Source organism: Watersipora subatra, chromosome 11, assembly GCF_963576615.1.
Source record: "Watersipora subatra chromosome 11, tzWatSuba1.1, whole genome shotgun sequence".
Lineage (NCBI taxonomy): Eukaryota > Metazoa > Bryozoa > Gymnolaemata > Cheilostomatida > Watersiporidae > Watersipora > Watersipora subatra.
The window spans coordinates 26,257,079-26,280,350 of NC_088718.1; the positions used below are offsets into that span (position 1 = coordinate 26,257,079).

Sequence of the window (23,272 nt, forward strand, 5' to 3'; positions counted from 1 at the left end):
CTTGACCCGCCATCCATTTTACTTTGACTTCCTTGCCTTATATTAACTAGGAATGTTTATCTATTGAATGAGTTTATGAAGTTTATGAGCAAGTTTATAAATGAAGGGCTATCTAAATGCTTTTACTCTCAGCTCTGCTTGACTACTAAACATCAAGGATTTCATAAAATCGGGTCTAAGATTATAGTGAAGAAAAATCATAAATGGTAATATTTGGCAAACAGTGGCTCAATATGAGTGAGCCTTGAAAGATCTGATCTCAAGACTGTAATATATATACACATGCTGCAGACAGTACTGTTTTGGCTATTGAAGCCTCATCAGTGCAGCTAGGAGCTTAGGCAAGGGACACAAATCCCATTACCAATGAGAGTTGACTTCCTATATATATATATATATATATATATATATATATATATATATATATATATATATATATATATATATATATATATATATATATATATATATATATATATATATATATATATATATATATATATAGGAAGTCTATATGTATATTCTGCCTATATATATATAATATATATATAGGCAGAATATACATATAGACTTCCTATCCTATATATAAAAATTGTTTCCTCACCCCCGGATACCCCGTATGGGTGGTACCTTCTGCTCTAACTTGGGTCTCCTACCAGAGACCTGGGAGTTTGAGCACTTGCCTCAAGATCTTAGCTGTTCCCAATAGCGCACTTTTTTGCAACTCACCTGAGTTGATTGTTGTTGGTATTTGGGCAAGCCACATTTTATGCGCTGGTGTTATTGCGCCCAGTGCCCCAATGACTACTGGGATTACAGTTGTTCTTACATTCCAGCATTTTTCAATCTCTTCTCCAAGAGGGAGATATTTCTCTACCTTTTCTTTTTCTTTGCTGGCTATATTGTAGTCATTGGGTACTGCTATATATATTATAGTAGCCCTCTTCTTTTCCTTGTCTACCACCACTATATCTGGTTGGTTTGCTAGGACATGCTTGTCAGTGCGAATGTAGAAGTCCCAGAGGATCTTAGCGCGGTCATTTTCATTGACCCTACCAGGAGCCTCCCACCAGTGTTGTGGTTTATTAAGGCCATACTCATCACATAGACTTCTATACACAACACCTGCGACATGATTATGCCACTCAGTGTATGCATTTCCTGCTAGCTGCTTGCATCCACTGATGATGTGTTGGATGGTCTCAGGTGCATCTTTGCACCTGAGACCATCCATATATATATATATATATATATATATATATATATATATATATATATATATATATATATATATATATATATATATATATATATATATATATATATATATATATATATATATATATATACATATATATATATATATATATATATATATATATATATATATATGTACACATACATAGGTATATATATAGAAATTGTATAGCTGGGTGTGATCAGCTACTTGTCTGAAATCAAGATTAGTTCTGACAAAGCAAGGTACAAAGGCTCCTCTTTTATTGTCTTCACACTAACATTGTTCTTAAATAACTTTCTAGCATGCAAGCCAAAAAACAAGAAAAGTTGGAATTGGTCTTCAAGAATCTCTCTGTGCAAATAGACAATAGATACATATTAAAGGATGTCAGTGGGCGTGTTGAGGGTGGACAGTTTATGGCCCTCATGGGACCGTCAGGTGAGAACTTAGATCATACTTTTTACAATATTCCTTAACCAAATCGGCCCCTATATGCGTAGACCTCCATATACATGAAGGTTTATATGTAGGTACCTTTATATGGGCAGATCTTTATGGTTCCCAGACTGTAATTAACTGTGGAATGCATAGACATGAGAGTCTCTGCATGTAATTGTTTAACGACTCAGTGAGATTTGTAAAAAAAAACGCTAAAATCATGTAGGCCCTAAATACTTTTAACAGCCAAAGTTCACGGCTCACACTGTTGACGATTCTTTGTCTTGTATAGAATATCTCAAATAGACAAAAAGGTCTTCCTAAACAACATCTAAAAAACGATGAATGATTGATATATTTATGATCATTTGTAAAGCAATTTTCAGAATCTATGAGGTAAATTGGGGTGAATTGAATAATTAGTCATTGGATCTCGTTAAACATAAAAAGCTATTACAACATGCGAGTCCTGTTGTTCACTCAGTTTCGTAATTCAATATAGGAATACTTTTAATAATATAACACAACACTAGATAGCATGATATAATGTGCCATAATATAATACAATGCAAATTAATATAATATTTATTATAACAAAACCTAGTTATAGTATTATTATTATCTTATTATCTTATTAATATTATTATCTTATTATAATAAGATCTAGTTTACAGGCAGTTCATCTGTGCTTCGCACAGATGGACTGCCTGTAAACTGTGCAGTCCGTCTGTGTTAAACTGTGTTAGTTTGTCTGTGCTTCGCACAGACGGACTGCCTGTAAACTAGCGTACTTTATTTTAATACCTTTAAGGCTGCCTTGTGCCCATTGTTTGTTATTATTTCTAAGCTCATACGAAATGCTATGTGAATAACCGGTGTTGTAAAAATACTAAAATCGTACAGTAGAGGCAGTTACATATGTGTCCCAATGAATTCGAGTAATTCACCTGGTAAGCTAGTCTAAATCTTCATTATAATACATGTAATAACAGCAGCGAAGCCCAGTTGATGTTACACGCATTGACGTTAAGTGTAACATCAAACTGGCCATTAGTATTTCTGCAAGCACTGCATAGGTATGTGACCAATTAGTCATTAATGTGGCACTAATGGTGTAGTGTATTGGGTCAGCTTGTCAGTCTACATATATAGATTTTGTGAGTTCAAATCCTGCTCGAAGCGGTTTTTTGTTCTTAAAAGTTTTCTGGTACAACTAGACAGACAAATAATAGACAACACTGAGATTTAAATATATAGGTGCAGAGTTCTAAGATTTGTTTTATCACGGCATTCTTTTGGTAATTCAATTGCTCAAAGCACATCTGACAATAAAGATTGTCTTGCGCAATGACGTGTTAAGATCAACCAGTTGAAAGGTTCTCAATGCTATATCAACTCAACCTTAGTTTGATGTACAAGTTGTGCCTGAGAACAACCTTTCACTCCTGACCGATGTAGTTGAGGTTGTTTATGAAGAAATGAACGATTTTTACTTCCGAGGTCGGTATGTCATTTCATCTTAGCATGATATGCCTTCTCATGTTTTGTCAACATTCTTTAAGAACTGCAAAAACATGTTTAATCATAGCTCTGATAACGTCGTTTATTCAATTTCACTAAGCTGTATAAACAGTTGAATGCTATGTATTGCGCATTCAAGGCTACATTCAACTTTATTGTCCTTAAGCTGGTGGGTAACTCATCTTACTTGCACTGAAAGGATACTCAATGAGAAGATTGTGCGAGCTTAACTTTCAACCTTTAGCTCTCAAATCTCAAAACAAGCAAAGCTATCATCAATGGCCGACATCCTTATTGGAAAAAGTCTGAAATGGTTGAGCCATGAGCACAGAATGGAACAAGACGGCTTCCGTGTCAACTACTGTACTCACAACCATGTGATGATAAGCGAGATCAAGGAAGGCTTAGACTCTACTATTAAGATGTAGCTAAAAGGAATTTAAAACAGAGGCAGGTCAAAATAAACTCATCGCAGATGACTGCTTGTAATCCAGCTGATTGGAGATCTGCTGTCATACGTAAGCCACAACCATAGACAGTTTTAGTTGCGTAAGCTGACTGCAAGAGAGACAACTTTCAATCCACTGCTATACGATGGTTCCCTTTTTCACTTTTGGTTATATATCCTTGTGGTACTCATACATCATTATATTATTGGTGAAATTGTGTAATTTGAATATCTACAATGAACAAAGCATGTTAATTTTTGCGTAAGGTCATATTTCAATTATTTTCGCAGTGTTTACACGTAGTATAATACGTAACCATTTACATACATATTTACCATTACATACAAGACACATGTTGACAATATTTTATTAATGTTTTTGAATAAGACATAGAGTTGAGATTATATTCAGCGTTTTTTTGATAATAACATTTACTGTAGTAAAAATCTATGTTTAATCTTCCGTCTGTCCAAAACCGCAGTTGGATCATGGGAAAAAATATTGCATCATACAAGATTTGAACTCACAACACTCACCTTAAAAACACTACGCTTCAACACCTGCACCAATCAACCCTTATGCTTAGGTTTGGTTTAAATAATTAGTTTACAATAATAATTTGGAACAAATAATTATTTCACCTGACTGCCAGAGTTCTAGTTTTCCTTAAAGCAACATTTTACCTCTTGATCTCCATTTTCCTTGCTGAGATGCACAAGTTAAGCGTTTCTTCTTTCTCTTCTTTGTAGTTCTTCTTTTGTCTGTTATTATTATTATTCATTATTATTAATATTATTATTATTATTCTGTTATTAAATCTCTGCTTAGGAAATATCTCTTCAACAAAAATATATGTTTTACTTTAATATGCTTAAATTGAATGTACATTTAAATGGTGCCCAACCGACAATGTCACAGCTGTTGTGAGCATCAAATAAGGCGAGCAGATAACTCTCTCCTTACTTGCATCAAATAATTCAAACTTTAAACTGTTTTGTTGATTTTCTTATCTGACCATCTTCAGTGAGTGAGTGGAAAACTTTTAGTGCTAGACATAAGCAAAAGGAGGGGCCGTGTTTTAAACTTGTTGACTTGGAAGGTCTTTCCTCTTTACTTGGCCCACCATCATGCCTGTATGACAGATACCTCCTCAAAATGACATGCTAATCTATATATATATATATATATATATATATATATATATATATATATATATATATATATATATATATATATATATATATATATATATATATATATATCTCAAAGTCTGTGTGCAGTTCAGTGTATCCAGCTATAGCTATTAAAATAGTGGAATGAAGAAACTATATTGCAGAAAATTTGATCTTGGAAATCCCATTTGCCAGGCAAATGCCTTACCAATTTAGTTATGCGAGATTAATAGATTCGTTGGGCGATATATGTCGCTAGGTGAGTGAAAATACGCTACCGCTCTCCGTTACAGGGCGACATCATTCTATGTATTAGTAAATACTAGCTTACTTAAATTAGCTATTGGCAATGTGCCAAGCTCATGGCAAGTAGCATCGTTTATGAACTTAGTTTATAAGTTTGGCTATCACTGTTTATAAGAGGAATTTTAATACCCGTGCAACATCGGGTATTCTGCTAGTGCAGTACAGTTTTTACTTTAATAAGAGCTGTGTTCATATGTCCATAGTTACACTGAGAGCTTTTGGAAACAATATCTTACCACCCAAAGAATGAACCCAGGTGTGTGGATTTCTAATCAAACATGCTACCATTGGGCCGCTCGACCACTTTGCCATTGGTAATAATAACTGTGCACATAATTATTACATAGGATAATTTTCACGGGGCGCTGGCTGCCCGACGAACTAGTAAATAATAATAATGATTTATATATATAAATCTCAGTGTTTGTCATATGTTGGTCTGTCGTTTGTGTGTCCAGTTATAGCGATAAAACTTTAGGAATGGAAAATCCGCTTTGTTCTGGATTTGAACTCAGCACCTCCAGGCTTGCAGACAAAAGTGCTACGAATAATCATTACATTCATTAATAATAGCAATGAACAGTTAATTACATCGGTTAAAATACAATGTAATGAATTATTATGGTACATCATTATGTTCATTACATCGATTAAAGCACTTGGAAAAATCCTATTGGTTATTACTAGCACACTAGATCATTATACCTAGGGTAACAGTTAACAAGCTGGCTTCAAACACAGCTTCTATTAGAGTAAAAATTTAGATTAGCTCAAGTCACTAGCTTACCAGGTAAGCTACTCATATTCTTATTATTTTATTACTCGTGCAATGCCGGGCATTCAACTAGTAGCACAATAAATTCAAAGTGCTACAAAAAGATAGCTGATGCTGTTACAGCTAAACACTTGTGCTCAGGAGCTTATGTCAGAGAGTGGATCTAGCTAATTTTTCTATTTGATCTCGAAACAGCTAATAAAATATACTTCGAGAAGACAGTTGCAAACATATACTAGTATTTACACATTCTTATGAGCATGAGAGGACAACCTATATTTGATATATTTCTAATTGTTTTGAACTTTTAAGAAGAGGAGACAACTCTTAAATTACACACCAATTACCTCTAAACAGCGAGAGAGTTCATTTTTTGTTCATATTCTTGCAAATGCTGTATAATACAATTTAGCAAAGCATGGATGGTGTTTGTGTTGGTTAGGGTTGAAAAGACAACTCTTAGTATCGTGATTAGTTTATCTTGTGCATTTAATCATGAGAAACCATACAATGTTTTATTCAAAGGAGCTGGAAAGACAACTCTACTGAACTGTCTAGCTGGTAGAAGGGATGCAAATACAGGAGTAATAACGATGAACTCGGGAGTGTTAGACAAGCAACAGAAAAGAAAGATTTCTTATGTTTTACAAGAGGACATCTTCTTAGCTAACCTCACCTGTTGGGAAACTCTATGGGTTAGCATCAGACTGACTGTTCATGGTATTATGTTTTATAGAATGTAGCCTCAGTTCTCTACAGTTACTGTGGAGAACTGAGCCGACTACATTGCCTGACCAATCACTCAAGTAAATGCTGATGATACCTATTTGACTGGCAAAGGGCCAATAGTATTATATTCACAGATTATTATGACCAACGTTGTGTATACTTCAGTTTACCGCAATGTTACGCCTTCCTGGCTCGATGCCAGAAAAGGAGAAGAAAAGAAGGTTGGATGATATTGTAGATGCTCTTGATATGAAGAAATGTCTCCATACAGGTAGGCATACTCTCAGGTAGTATACTTTATTGATTTCAAACAGTAACAAGTTTCTGGTTACAAGAAGGAGATACGAACAGAATGTAACTAAATGAATGATTAACCTGCCACTAGAGAGTATAAACTAAAATTTTCTACCTGTTGAACAAAAATGTTTATTACAACAAGAACCAAGTTTGTCTGAAGCCAAAGTTGAGAAAAAGGTTGCTTTTCATTTTGACTTTTCAACATCATTATGCAAATAGTGATGCTGTGTGCTTCATGGGCAAACTAGACTGTCAGGATCCTAGTCTATGTATATAAACCTCAGTGTCTGTCTGTCTGTCCAGTTATAGCTATTAAAATCTTGGAATAAAAAGCTCACTTCGTGCTGGGTTTGAACTCACGGAGATTGCAACTGCAAGTTGCTAACCACACATTAAACCCCTGAGCTACACAGTCCTTACAATTCTATTACTTCCTATCATATACCGTATACCCTTTTCTCGATTGGCACGCTAAATGACAAATTAGTTGATACATTGCACCCACGTATTACAAGGCTCCTGTTATAAAATATTTTTTGCCTGACTTTTTCGTCCTCGTTGTACTAGAGTGAATTTGTTTTCCGCTATACAATATCAACAATAATTTATCTCGAAATTAAAATTTGGAAATTGTTGTACTGACTACGACAAAATAACAAAAATGTTGATATGCTATTTTACTGCTGTATCAGTCTAGTGTATCCGTTAGAGTAAAAACAGGTTTGCAAACAGAAAAGTGATAAAATTTTAGTTATAAGTTTGAAGTTTACTAAAATACATACTAAAACTTCCTTGAAGTATGTTCTTAGTAGCTAAATTCATATAAGTTAAATTCAGCGTTTATGTTACACGTCTGTCTTGAAGGTAAGAACTTTCCGCATAGCACATTGTAATGTTACATTTTCTTGCAGATCATACCTACAAAATGCACTAAACTTAGTCTAGGTAACTGTAGTTGTTAAGATTAATATATTGTTTTGTTACTATTTTTAATGAGGATGATTTTGATGATTTTTATCAGGAAGCGATTGTATTAGATAATATTAATGGGTTTCTATACCACTTTATAAATCTATACGATATTTTCACTTTATGGTGCCGACACTGCTGCGAACCAACATCATATAATCGTGTACCAAATAATTTTTCAATGTAATCATAGCAATACAGACTATATTTAGCCATTACTTGCTAATGATTTCACAATTACATTTAAACACCTCTACAGTTTTATTTTTTCTCCTACTTTACTTCAACAAAACCCTTTCCTCATGATATCAATTTTAAAAGTTACAGTTGTTTGAAACAGTTTGAAAACCTTTACAATTGTTTTATTTTTTCTCTTAATTCATTTGAGCTGCACAAAAAATACTCTTCTCATGATATGAAGTTTAAAAGTTAGGATGATAAATGTTATATAGGTAAAACAAAAATAAGTTTTCTGTTTAAAGACTGTTTTATTATCCGGGCAACGCTGGGAATTCATCTAATCTGTGCTATAATAAGAGTCACATCCTTTCATCCGCCTGTCTGATGCTTGAAGCTTTGATATTTGAAAAAAGAATTGCAACAAACAGGGTTTGGAACTTTTACACTAATCTTGGAAACACAATACTGTAACTCCTGCACTAATCAACCTCCTTTCCATATGTTGAAATACTTTTGCATATAATTATTACACCTGACAATCTCTCATGGCGCACTGAATGTTTGTATAATGCGTTTTTCATAATAATGAGTCTATTTCACAAACAAAGGTACGATTGGCAATAAATAAAATGATACTATGAAACTCCCTGTAACCCAACATCATATTCATTTACATGGTTTAGTTGGTTAGTGCAGAGAGGTTTCAGTAGTTAATAGATAGAAAAATAAGCTTATATAATCATTAGCTTGTTTATTGAGAACATCCGTTTACCGGTATCAAAACTACAAGCAGCATTGTAACATATGCTTGGAACAATTTGATATTTCTAACATCACATTAGCTGCAGTTTTTGAAAATAATTGTGTTATTGTCGATAAAATTTAAATCACTTGTAGTTGCATTTTTGTTAATCAGCAGAAAACTTACTCAAGTATTCCCAAAAAATCTCTATATGACGCAACGTGTCATAGCAAGACTCTGGAAACAGCGAAACTGCTGCCTTTCATGTTTCTTCATCATAGTCCATGCTTTATCATAGTTTATCTAATGGTTGTAATTAGCAAATGCTATTAGATATTATTGTTATTAACAGTTACTCTAAGCTTTCTGGTCATGAAGCTGTAGTTATTAATCACTAAGCCTGCTCCTTGTGTATCTATCTGTCTTTGTCTGTGCTGAAGATAGTTACATGTCCACAAGCATACTTTGGCACCTTCATAAACTATAAGGCGTAACTAATAGGATTATTTACAGAATGTTATATTCAATAATGTTTTTATAATATTCTCTCATTTAATTTGTTTACTCATTTTTTAGAGTAAACAACTTGTATAAAGAATAAAAGTTTCAATATATCGACTAAAGGCAGCCTAGCTCTATATAATTTTGCTGAATGCTCCTAAATTTGAGCTCAAATATTTAAGAGTTGTCAGCTATCAATTCCAATGCGAACAAACTGCTTGTATGAGACTATAAAATAGTTGTGTTGAAATGAGCTGTTTTCTATCAAAAGTCTTTTAGTAGTTTTCCAAATTAAATAAAATATATTAAATTATAAAAATAGCTAAATTTATAATAAATTTATTTTTTATAAGTTTATTTAGTTGAAGTAAATTTACTGGCAAGCATATTAGTTTGCAAACATGTAGAAGAGTCATAACAACAACTTTAAATCCCTTTTTATAGCACAGTTATCTTTTGTATGCCAATGAACACTTCTTACATGTAAAGTAAATATTTCACCTTTTGTAAGCATTATTTAACTTATATCAAGTTGCGGTAAATGTTCTAAAATGAAAAAACTATAATACACTTATTTAAAAAAAATACATTTAAACTGATATCAGTTGTTTTTTAAATACACCTGAACAACATGAGTAGGAGATTTTATGGCTTAAAAGGATTGTATTGAACCATAACGCTATTACTGCACACCCTCCAATAGACACAGTTTTTAGCATAGGCTATGGTGCACAGCTTATAGTTTTGCATTGCTTGTCAAATATATGTTCTTATTTTTACTGAGTTTGCAGCAAATTAAAGCATTTAATCTTTTTACACTTTAATGATGCAAATAAAATAATGAGAGAGTGTCGCTTAATAACTTGATAAATCACACAGGTAAATTATTTCAACCTACAGCATGAGAAGACAATAACCAATATTTAGGCTTGGAAAGATAATGAACAGCAGTACATTTGAACATAACTAATAGAACAGAACACACTTAGGTTTATAAAACCACCTTCAAGACAAGTCAACAAAATTATAAGCAATCGTATCTTTGTAGTTGTACATACTAGTACCATGGCCTGGCAGTCCTATGTGCCCCGAGAGATTGTCATGTGTAATACCTCTGTGTTCAACTATTATCCCGAGTAGCAGCAAGGTTGTAGACTGGTGCAGGTAGCAGTGCGCTGGCTGCTGAGCCAAATATCTGAGATTGGTTCCCATGTGATACAATCTTTTTTCTAACTTCTAAAAGTTGCTTCGGACACAGACGGGTAATAAAGATTTGTGTTGTCTACTAGAATAGTCGGTGAACCGTTCATTACCAAAGGCAGCGGCAACTATAGTTAAGCTGTCATGATTACGCCTGAAACTATTTGGCAAATTTAAGTTTAGGCTGGTTTGAGGTTTTATATTGATCTTTTAAAAGAATTTAAATGAGTTTACCAATAATTTTGTAACGCTTTCAGTTTAAAAGAGTTCAATTTTTATAAATATATCAGACTGTTACAAAAAAAAGTTAAATCTTTCGAGCACCATATTTACTAAAACCACGTGAATGATAACAGAGCTAGCAAGCTGGCCATTTGTTCTCTGTCACACTCCATTTCTCTAGTTATTAAAATCTTCACCTTAATAAGGGCTGTGTTTGTCCGTTTGTTTGTTTGTCTGTCTGAGGTTTGTCTAAGAGATTTAGGAAAAAGAGATTGCCCCCACAAGAATCACACTCAGGTATTTGGATGCTCTTCCAAGCGGGCTACCATCTGTGCCATTCAATCACTTTTCCTCATCTCAGAATAAATGTGAACATGCTCATTACATATGATGATCTCCCATGGCATTTGGGGCTGCCAGTGTACTAGTCAGAAAAGAAACTATGTTGTCAGTCAAACAACTCGCTCTAAACTGTAAGTTTATAATTGAAATACTTTTTAAGTGATCGGAGACCACATTGTACGCGGCTTGTCTGGAGGAGAAAGGAAAAGGACATCCATAGCCTGTGAGCTCCTGACCAACCCTTCCCTTATGCTTCTAGATGTAAGGATTGTTTTTTCTACTGTATTAAGGCTATCTATATAATGAGGATGCTTTAGCACTACTAAGTGTTGCTGTTGTAAGTTTCATTTCCCCAACAAGTAAGCGTTTACACTAATTAAAGCAAAACTGAATTGTAGGAGCCAACATCAGGCCTTGACTCCTCTTCAGCCTATAGCTTGTGCTCTGCGTTAAAGAACTATGCTAAGATGTCAGGGAAAATGGTGATTGTTTCTATACATCAGCCTTCCAGTCAAATATTCAGCATGTTTGACAAGTTATTATTGTTATGTGATGGTCAGGTGGCCTTCAATGGAAGCATCAGTCGCTGTGCAGAATATTTTGAAGGTTTGGGGTTACCTTGTCCTCCCAACTACAACCTTGCTGATCATATACGTAAGTTCCCTATAAAACCCAGGTCTCATTCCATCGAGTAAGTCCTACTTTGTGATCATGCATAATCTGTTGTAAGACATTCATGTTGTTAGGGATTCTTCTGGGCATATTAGGTGTTTGTACTAACATAATAGGTATTTCTATCGTTATGCTAGGTATTCTTGCTGACATGGCAAGTATTCTTACTCACATGGTAGGTATTCTTACTGACATGTTAGGTATTCTTACTGACATGTTAGGTATTCTTCCTGACATGTTAGGTATTCTTACGGACATGTTAGGTATTTTTACTGACATGTTAGATATTCTTACTGACATGTTAGGTATTGTTATAGACATGTTAGGTATTTTTACTGACATGTTAGGTATTCTTATAGACATTTTAGGTATTTTTACTGACATGTTAGGTGTTTTTACTGACATTTTAGGTATTTTTACTGACATGGTAGATATTCTTACTGACATGTTAAATATTTGTACTGACATGTTAGGTATTCTTACTGACATGGCAAGTATTCTTGTTGACAAGGTAAATGTTCTTTCTGAGATCTTAGGTGTTCTTACTGACATTTTAGTTTTTTTCCTAATTTTTTTCATTGATTATTGAATTAAGGAGTTTTTATTATTGATTAAACTATGTTTCTTTGATGGTCATTAAATATATCATATTCATAGCATGTTTCATATGGAATGAGCACTATACTAAACGTGTTGTAACATATTATACTCGTAATGGCATGAATATAAAATATTGTTACATTCATACTGTGATCAGCAAAGTACAACATGATTATAATATATTAATAATATATTATACAATATATTGTGCAAAAATGACATGGCGATGCACTGCCTATGACGCCTTCAAAACGAGAATGATTATATTTAAAAAAAAACCAGTTCTAAATTTCTAAAAAAAGTAACTAATTTAACACCAAGCATGTTATATAGTTAAATATAGCTTCAATAACAACCACATTTAAAACAAGATATAACGGTAAACGCACCATATACCGATACTAGTAATTATAACTGGTAAATTATATTCATTACAGTGGACCAAGTGAAAGACTCGGAAGAAACCAAATCTATGATCATAGCAGGGATGAAGTCAGAAAGGTAAGGAGTTGTCCTATCATACAGTGGAGGCTGACATGTATTGTTTAATCATATCAACTTACTAGCAATCAATGGATGAACTCTTGCAGTTACCAACTACACGAAGAGAGGCATATAGACGAGGGGTGCGTCACGAGTCCACTCAAGATCAATAAGACACAAGAGTACACCAATCAAGGTTTCACCTTTTTTGAGAAAGGAGAAGGCAAGTCTCAATAATCTGACACAATGGGATAAATAATTTAAATTTTTATTTATACTTGTTTTAAAGTGTAGGAGTCGTGCAATGACTGATAACATGCAAAGTTTTGAATGTTATCATTTTTTTATTGTCACTATTGTTCCACATCAGCTACAACCTGCACAGCTTGAATTAACCGTTCAGATTTACAGGTCGTTCTCAGCTAGAAATGGGGTCATTTTAAGTCATTTATGAATGACACGGAGTAACAATAACACTTTTTAAAAATTACAAAAAATGAGAATAAAAAAGAGTGTATTTTTAAAACCATCAAATAATCCATGAATGCAAAGATATCACACATGTAAGCTAGTCATTTTATTGTTTAATGCACTTACTGCATACTGGGTGATACACAAATATTTTGCATTTATGCATATACTGGGTGTTAGGCTAATATGTGCCATAGTTAAAACATTATAAAAAATAGCTATGGTACATACAAATACTGAATGAAATGAGAAATGCCAAAAAATAAACATAAAGAATGGGTAAAAATACGTAACATCTACCACAATATACTCTATGGAAACCTAATATTTGTTTACGTGCTTTTGCACGTGTAGAAAGCTACGGGAAAATTTGTTTTCAATTTATTGTTCTTGTATTAAAAAGCACACTTATTAATAAAAATTCTATAAAAAGTAGTGAAAGAGAAAGGGTGAAGTACAATACAGTGGACAGTATAGTGTACAGTACATCGTACAGTACAGCGTACAGTACAGCGTGCAGTACAGCGTGCAGAATAGCGTACAGTACAGCGTACAGTACAATGTACAGTACAGCGTGCAGTACAGCGTGCAGTACAGCGTACAGTACAGTGTACAGTACAATGTACAGTATACTGTAGATAGGCTATACAAATGGAATAGTGGCTCAAAAGGGGGCAGTTTGTTGAACGACGAATTGCTTCATTGAGTGGTAGGTCAGTCTTCAGAAGTAACCCTGGCATTAAGCGAGAACTACTTGTATTACATGTTTTTATTAGGAGCACAGCATGACAAGGAACGTTGACAAGAACCTTAGTTTGTATGAAAGACCAGCTATGGTCAATCTTAACTTGAACAGAATCACTGTGAGCTTACACAGCACAGTTTTATTGCTAGTACAGTCACAGTGTCATGTCACTGTTGTTGCTAGTACCACCATAGTGTCATGTCAATGTTATTGCTAGTACCACCATAGTTTCATGTTAATGTTATTGCTAGTACCACCATAGTGTCATGTCAATGTTATTACTAGTACCACCATAGTGTCATGTCACTGTTGTTGCTAGTACCACCATAGTGTCATGTCAATGTTATTATTAGTACCACCATAGTGTCATGTCAATGTTATTGCTAAAACTGCCAGTGTCAACTCACTGTTATCGGTAGTACTGACATAATTTCATGTTACTGGTACCGATAGCACCACCATAGTGTCAAATCACTGTTACTGCCAGCACTGTCATAGTGTCATGCCACTGTCATAAAGAAATATAATTTCACACGAATAATATGTAGCCTCTATACAAATGCAACTTGTTGGTTTGTTTGTGTAGCGCTCCCAGATGTGACTATCATGATGAACGGTGAGCCAGCTGACCGAACGAGATATGACAAGGAGTACAACTCCAAATGGCCTACTAGCTTCTGGTTACAATACCGCGTTTTAGCTAGAAGGTAAACATAGATAGGAGAAAGCTGAGCTCTCTTTGTACTTGGCACTAAGATTTCTCTTAAAGAGCATTTGTTAAAACACTAACAATTACTCTTGTTTCTTATTCTAATTGTTTCTCTAATTTTTATAGTCTCATAGTTCACAGTATTATACAGCCCACTCTACACATATTGTTACGCCAGCTTATAGTTTTCTGCGCCAGTAGAGATTCATACAGTTCTACTAAACCTAATTCAATCTCTGAATTTGTCAATTGTGGTGGTAGTAGCTGATGGGTACCGTGTGACTGCTTCATAGTATTAGTACTTAGCGTACGCAGTACCACAGCGTCTTGCAAGATAATTGATACACACAATCAACTAATCATGGTTTTTCAGTTTTGCACTTAAATAACTTTCAAGTTCTTACTGAGAGATTTCTAAAACTTATATATATTCTGATTCCTTATAGTGTTATTGATCTAATGTGTTTAATTTTATTATATTTTGGTCAAGTTACACACCATTTAAAAGAGCATGTCTCCAAGTATGTGTACAAGTATCACCGGTTATCACATTGTTAATAAAAAGAAACTTCTCTGATCAGAGCACCCTAACATTTTTTTTGGATGTCCGAACAACTCTTCATATGATGGTAATCCTGAATACAGCCATTGGCATAAAAAGACTGGTTTTAGTATTTTGTGTGCCAGTCCTCCAGCAAGTGACTTTTGGAAATTTTAACAATTGAGTTACAATAATAATTGCCTACTAAATAAAGAGAAAACAAAACATTTTCTTTGACATTGAATTAATTAGGTTCCTTAGAGTCTAAACATTCTATTAGTATATAAATATCCAAAGTGTGAGGATGAGAGACAACAAATACGTTGAGATGCCAAATTTGGTCTAAATTAGCTCATGTAATCATTTTCCTAGTGCCAAAAAAACTTTAAAAAAGTGTTAGTAAATAGTCGGTTGCAGCTATACAAACCAAATCTAGTGAGAACACAGCTTGTCAGTAATCCATCTCTTCTCATACAGGAACTTCAAGCAGGTTCGACCTATAATACTCAGTAAGACTCATCTTGTGGAATGCCTTATCATCACTTGCTTTGCTGGCTTAGTCTGGTATCAGATTGGACACGATGAGGACAGATTGTTGGACCGACTTGGCTTGGTAAGGCTCAAATCATAAAAAAGAATAGATGTTACCATTTCTAGTTATCAATAATTGGTGAGTTTGATAAGAATGTGAGGCTTCTCTGGCAAAATCATTTAAGATTGTCAAAGTTATGTTTAATTTTTTAACCCTGTTTAATTTAACTCAGTTAAATTATTTATGACTAGAGCTGCTTCTAGGAATCTAAAAGAGTTAATTATGAACAAAGTTTGGTTTGCTAAAGTTTATTACGGTTTACTAGAATCTACTAGAGTGTAATAAAGTTATTATTAGAGTTTTTGAGAGTTTTTTACAACTTTACAGAGTCTACTAGAATTTATTATAATCTACAAATATCTACAAAAAGTATCTACAAAAACCTACAAATCTTCTGTCTGATGTTGCTAGTATCTGCTAATCTATTATATTCTATTAGATTTTAGTAGTTTCTACTGGAGCTTACTAGAGTATGCCAAAGTCTGCTAGAGTCTATTCGAATTTATTAGAACTTACTAGATTATAGGATATAAAGTGCTTTAAGAAAGCTGCATTTACTGTTTTAGTTTTAACTGATTATCTTCATTTTAGTTCTACTTTCTCTCGGCTCACTTGGGATTTGTCGGGTCTATAGATGCTGCGATAACCTGTAAGTTGTTTTTTATTTAACTGAAATACATTCAAGAAGAGTAGTGAATAAGAAAATCAAAGAGGCTCAGAAAGAAAAAGTAGATGACAGATAGCTGATATACATGTGTGTTAGTCTAAATATGTGTTAGTCTAAATATGTGTTAGTCTAAATATGTGTTAGTCTAAATATGTGTTAGTCTAAATATGTGTTAGTCTAAATATGTGTTAGTCTAAATATGTGTTAGTCTAAATATGTGTTAGTCTAAATATGTGTTAGTCTAAATATGTGTTAGTCTAAATATGTGTTAGTCTAAATATGTGTTAGTCTAAATATGTGTTAGTCTAAATATGTGTGTTAGTCTAAATATGTGTTAGTCTAAATATGTGTGTTAGTCTAAATATGTGTGTTAGTCTAAATACATGTGTTAGTCTAAATATGTGTATTAGTCAAAATATGTGTGTTGGTCTAAATATGTGTATCTTAGTCTAAATATGTGTGCTAGTCTAAATATGTGTGTTAGTCTAAATATGTGTGTTAGTCTAAATACATGTGTTAGTCTAAATATGTGTATTAGTCAAAATATGTGTGTTGGTCTAAATATGTGTATCTTAGTCTAAATATGTGTGCTAGTCTAAATATGTGTGTTAGTCTAAATATGTGTGTTAGTCTAAATATGTGTTAGTCTAAATATGTGTGTTAGTCTAAATATATGTGTTAGTCTAAATATGTGTGTTAGTCTAAATATGTGTGTTAGTCTAAATACGTGTTAGTCTAAATATGTGTGTTAGTCTAAATATGTGTTAGTCTAAATATGTGTATCTTAGTCTAAATATGTGTGTTAGTCTAATTATGTGTGTTAGTCTAAATATGTGTGTTAGTCTAAATATGTGTGTTAGTCTAAATATGTGTATTAGTCAAAATATGTGTGTTGGTCTAAATATGTGAATCTTAGTCTAAATATGTGTGTTAGTCTAAATATGTGTGTTAGTCTAAATATGTGTGTTAGTCTAAATATGTGTTAGTCTAAATATGTGTGTTAGTCTAAATATGTGTTAGTCTAAATATGTGTGTTAGTCTAAATATGTGTGTTAGTCTGAATATGAGTATTGGTCAAATTGGATGGAAGCTAAACATAAAGTATCAGTTAAACTGGCTGTGATATACAGCCGGGTAGCTCATGTATAGGGAATGAGTTAATGTATAACTGATATTAAAAGTAAAAATGATCAAAGACAAAAAAGACTGAGCAAAATGTTGAGAAAACCAAAATTTTACAGCGCCGTCAGAAATTATAAGGCCGCGCTATATTTTAAGAGATACATGTATTTGCTGATAGCTATGATATACTGCCTTAATTGTCCTAAGACCACTAAACGATATACTATTAGATGCAGAATTTTCTAACGATTAATATGGAGTGAGTTTCTGATAAGCAAAAATTAGCAAATCATTTGTTTTAAAAACATGCGTATACAACTGACCTTAACAAAAACCAAAGATATCCTAGTTATTCACTTATTATATTCTCAACTAATTTATTTTGTGATACTACAGCAACATAATTTGAACAACTCCTGTAATAATTGGTGGCCCTAAAAGAGGGCTATTGGAGGTGTGTAAAGTGATTTGTGATCAGACACTGAAGATATAACAAGATGATACAACTCCATCACCTCTGCTATAAAATGGGATTGAAAGGTTTTTGTTATATTTCGCTAGAGCAAGGAGAAATATTTGCATCTAATGATGTGTAACATGTGGTAATTAAACGGATTACCATGGCTCCAGCACATGTGCCAAGATGAACAAAAGCATGAATTATTGTGTGGTTTTATATGTTTTAGCTCAAACATGTAATATTATATTATACTTAACTTAAACAAAAGGTGTGGCAGTGGATTATACCCACTTTCTATTGCAATTAAAGGGCTTTGTATCATTTCAGAGGAGTTGCTCAGCGGTGCATGTCTGAGGACTGCTGCATGAATCACACCATTTGAGTTTTAGTTAAGGCCTATATTCTTGAATGATTATTTAAGGCTTCAACTGTAATTACTCAGTTTCAAGTTTTGGGCTATGCTTCCATTGTAAAATTCTCATTCACCTAAATTAGAAAACAATTACATGTACTTTGATAACAAAGCATGGTTAATACCTTAATTCCAGATTAGCCTAACTGCAAGTTATACACATTTAAAAATATATATATGTATATATACTGTATATGTACATATATGTAGATGAATATATGTTTATGTTGTACTATATGTCCCATAAATTGTACTATGTATGTGTTGTATTATATATACATTGTACTATGTATATGTTGTACTATATATACGTCTTACTATGTATGCACATATGTTTATAGATATATATATATATATATATACATATATATATATATGTATATATATATATACAGATATATATATATATACATATATATACATGTATATATACTATGTAGTATGTGTTGTACTATATATATATTGTACTATGTATGTGTTGTACTGTAAATACGTTGTACAATGTATGCATGTACATGTATATCTGTAGATATATATTCACTTCTGAGAGTACTATCTTTGTTGTGCTGTAAATATTTGTTTGATGGTTGACTTACCAACCAATCTTTGAAGAAATACTATAAGGTCCTAAATAATGCATTAGTATTCTAATTTTAGTCCCAAGCTTGAGACCAACAATGAATAAGGAAAGGCTGGGTGGCTACTATAGACTATCAGCATTCTTCTTAGCCAAAATTTCTGTAGACGTGCCTTTGAGCCTGGTTGTGCCAACGGTCATGTTGACTAGTGCTTACTGGTTGGCTGGACTGAACAATGACTTTTGTGTCTTTCTGGAAATACTCCTCTCTCTATATTTGGTCACGCTAACATCATTCGTGAGTATTGTATTTCTCTGAGCTTTGGTATGCAATGATAGTTTTGCTATGAATGTTATGGCAATCGTTACACAGTGACTCATCAGTACTGTCATTCAACATCAGCATATTCAATACTCTACATAACATCAGCATATTCAATACTCTACATAACATCAGCATATTCAATACTCTACATAACATCAACATATTCAATACTCTACATAACATCAGCATATTCAATACTCTACATAACATCAGCATATTCAATACTCTACATAACATCAGCATATTCAATACTCTACATAACATCAGCATATTCAATACTCTACATAACATCAGCATATTCAATACTCTACATAACATCAACATATTCAATACTCTACATAACATCAGCATATTCAATACTCTACATAACATCAGCATATTCAATACTCTACATAACATCAGCATATTCAATACTCTACATAACATCAGCATATTCAATACTCTACATAACATCAGCATATTCAATACTCTACATAACATCAGCATATTCAATACTCTACATAACATCAGCATATTCAATACTCTACATAACATCAGCATATTCAATACTCTACATAACATCAGCATATTCAATACTCTACATAACATCAGCATATTCAATACTCTACATAACATCAGCATATTCAATACTCTACATAACATCAGCATATTCAATACTCTACATACAGAGATGAAGTGAACTCATTCTCAAATCTGTTTATATGTTGGAGCATTCCTAATATATACATACTCCAAAAAAACAATTGTAATTTGTTTCATAATCGAAAAACTCACAGGGGCTCATAATGCACACTTCAAACAAGAAACCAAATATATTATATACACATGTAAAACGTAAAAAATAAAATGTAAAATGCAAATTGTTTATAAAATCCAAATTATAAAGAAGTAATAGAGAGAAAGGATTTTATGGTTAAATTGCATTGGAAACACTTAGGTTTTTAGGTGCACACTTAAAAATACCTGACAAACCTTAGGTTTGTTAATAATGCATGTACATGTAAGTTAGGATGAAGAAGTGTTTATGAAAATACTCCGTGTAACTTACCCTAACTTACACTAGGTAAAGTTTAAACTAACTTTTCATGTATATACTTTTTTCAGTTTTGTAACATTTTTGCCTCAATTGTTGCCAACCTTTTTAATCTTACTTTCAAAACTGCGCCTTTTGATAAATTTCAAATTTTTGATGATAAAAATAGTTATTAAATAAAATCAAGGTTAAGATCAAATAGTTATTAGAACCTTACACCTTATAATGAAAAACTCATGCCGCATTCATATTGTATTTGTATCATAACCATATCGCAATCATATTAAAACCTTATCATAACCCTATCATAACCCTCTCATAACCCTATCATAACCCTATCATAACCTTATCATAACCCTATCATAACCTTATCATAATTGTGTCTTGATCATATCTTAACCATATCTCAATCATATCATAGTTACATCATGATCACACCATAATCACACCACAATCATATCATAATCATATTGTAACCATATCATAACCATTTCGTAATGATATTGTAATCATATCATAAGCATACCCTAACCATATTGTAATAATATCATAACCATATTGTTATCCTATTGTAATAATATAATAATCATATCATAATCGTACCGTGATCTTGTCATAGTCATATCATAGTCATATCATTATCGTATAATAATCATATCATAATTGTATCGTAGTCATATTGGAATCATTTCGCAATCTTAATGCAATCGTATCGTAAGTAAACATTTGACTGTAAAAAATTCGAATGACTATTCATTAAGAAAACCAACTAAGCAGTTGTACAAAAGGAGGTATATTGCATTGTATTACAGAACTATAGCACCGTGCTGAGCACTCTCATCACAAATGTGGGGACCCTTCTCACCGCCTCCACAACTATTGTGGTTGTCTCTATGATGTCTGCAGGCTTTTACATTAGCCATATTCCGCCATGGGCTCTCTGGGTTAAACATCTCTCTTTCTTGATGTACGCTGCAGATGCAATGATAACCATAGACCTAAGCAATGCTCAGATAAGGTTAGTATTACCTACAATAGTATGATTAAAGCTTACTTTTTAAAAAGTTCAAGTAGGTAGTAGAAACCACTCCATAAAACAATGAAACCAACAACATGTTGTTTATTCAAATTTATATTACATGGCAACTTTGAATTGACATTTGTACAAGTTGACTGGCAGTTGTTGCCATTTGTACAAGTTGACTGGCAGTTGTTGCCATTTGTACAAGTTGACTGGCAGTTGTTGCCATTTGTACAAGTTGACTGGCAGTTGTTGCCATTTGTACAAGTTGACTGGCAGTTGACTGGCAGTTGACTGGCAGTTGACTGGCAGTTGTTGCCATTTTGGGAAGCTTGAAAAGACCACAAATTGTCTGCTCAGGAATTATAGAGTTCAGGATCAAGATATAAAGAATGGAATTATTTTTAAAAACAAATTGATGAGCTTTGCCTTAGTGTGAATGCCATCTAAAGTAGATTCTCAACACTAGTTACTGCGTGTTGCCGCATCAAGACCAACTACCAGTTTCTATTTTCATAACTTTAGAGGTTGCAGGTTCGTACTGTAAAGGAACTGACCGAGTTCTTCTACTTGCTCCACAAGAATCAAACCATTTAAATAAATTAATAAATAATTATTGAGTAATTTATTAATTTTAATATATTAATATTTAATAATTAATTAATATATAATTAATAAATTAGCCCTAACGAAAAAAGACGAATAAGCATTGCGTAGCATGCACTTTGGTCCCAAAATATTTCTGAACAGAAGCATCGTAGCTCGTGGACGCAAAGCTAAAATAATTAGCATGCGCATGGTGTAGCCGCTATATATATATAACAAAACAAACATATTGCCGAAACATGTCTGATCACTATGGTGTTCTAGCTCTGTGGTAGAGTGTCCGGATTAGAAACTTGTCGATTTATACGGTGTGAGTTCAAATCCATCAGACTGCGGAACTTCAATATCAAGATTTTAAGATCTATAGACGGAATGCAGACAGACGACAGAAGACAGAAAACCGATGACATACTTTGAGAAATATATATATACAGTAGATAAAGATAATGTGACTAGCTTTTCCAGAGCCGGTTGTAGCCTTATTAGCAGAGCTGACTTTGTCCTTAATAACCGAAATGGTTTCAGCCGGACTGTAAAATCTTTATCCCAAACAAGTTTACATACGGCAGTAAAATCTTGGCTCCTGATTGGTTTTAGTAATTGAGTTTTAGTAGCCAAAACCTAGATCATTAGATTAAAAATTAATAGTTATAATTAGAAAGGAACACATAATTCTGTAGTTTTATTAAAAATGGTTTAAATCAATGAGCTTTAAGTGAGCACCCTCTTACGTTTTAACAGTACTCCTTGAATGATAATATAATTTTTACTACGTCATTTGGAATTATGTGTTCCTTTCTAATTATAACTATTAATTTTTAATGTAATGATCTAGGTTTTGGCTACTAAAACTCAATTACTAAAACCAATCAGGAGCCAAGATTTTACTGCCATAGGTAAACCTGCTTGAGAAAAAATATTTCACAGTTGAGTCAGCTGGTTTACAGCCAGCTCGGTTAACAACATTAAAACCGATTGTACTCCTCAGACAGGTTAGTTTCCGATTGATTTGCTAGTAGTGCAGCATGCAGCTGGTTAATGACCTCCTAGCTTGAACGCTAGGTGCTAGTGTTCGGCTGGCTTCCACGCAATACTTACACACATCACGTTTTACAGGTGCAAGAAGTTACAACTTTGGTAGGGTGTTTACTTG

At 33.2% G+C, this 23,272-nt stretch overlaps 1 protein-coding gene across 2 annotated transcripts in view; it reads left to right on the top strand.

Annotated features, from left to right (window-relative positions):
- LOC137408418 (uncharacterized) overlaps positions 1 to 23,272 on the top strand; it is a 309,349-nt gene that overhangs the window by 285,087 nt on the left and 990 nt on the right. The window contains exons 1-12 of one of the 2 annotated variants that reach the window (XM_068094942.1): positions 1,557 to 1,678; positions 6,427 to 6,596; positions 6,796 to 6,901; positions 11,244 to 11,344; positions 11,482 to 11,737; positions 12,793 to 12,856; positions 12,946 to 13,061; positions 14,641 to 14,761; positions 15,782 to 15,917; positions 16,488 to 16,545; positions 19,215 to 19,432; positions 21,305 to 21,510. In XM_068094942.1, coding sequence (XP_067951043.1) covers positions 1,657 to 1,678; positions 6,427 to 6,596; positions 6,796 to 6,901; positions 11,244 to 11,344; positions 11,482 to 11,737; positions 12,793 to 12,856; positions 12,946 to 13,061; positions 14,641 to 14,761; positions 15,782 to 15,917; positions 16,488 to 16,545; positions 19,215 to 19,432; positions 21,305 to 21,510 — 1,574 coding nt within the window. In that variant the 5' untranslated portion in view covers positions 1,557 to 1,656. Of the gene's footprint in view, positions 1 to 1,556; positions 1,679 to 6,426; positions 6,597 to 6,795; positions 6,902 to 11,243; positions 11,345 to 11,481; positions 11,738 to 12,792; positions 12,857 to 12,945; positions 13,062 to 14,640; positions 14,762 to 15,781; positions 15,918 to 16,487; positions 16,546 to 19,214; positions 19,433 to 21,304; positions 21,511 to 23,272 lie in introns of those variants that run through there. The other variant, XM_068094944.1, reaches the window with a different exon arrangement.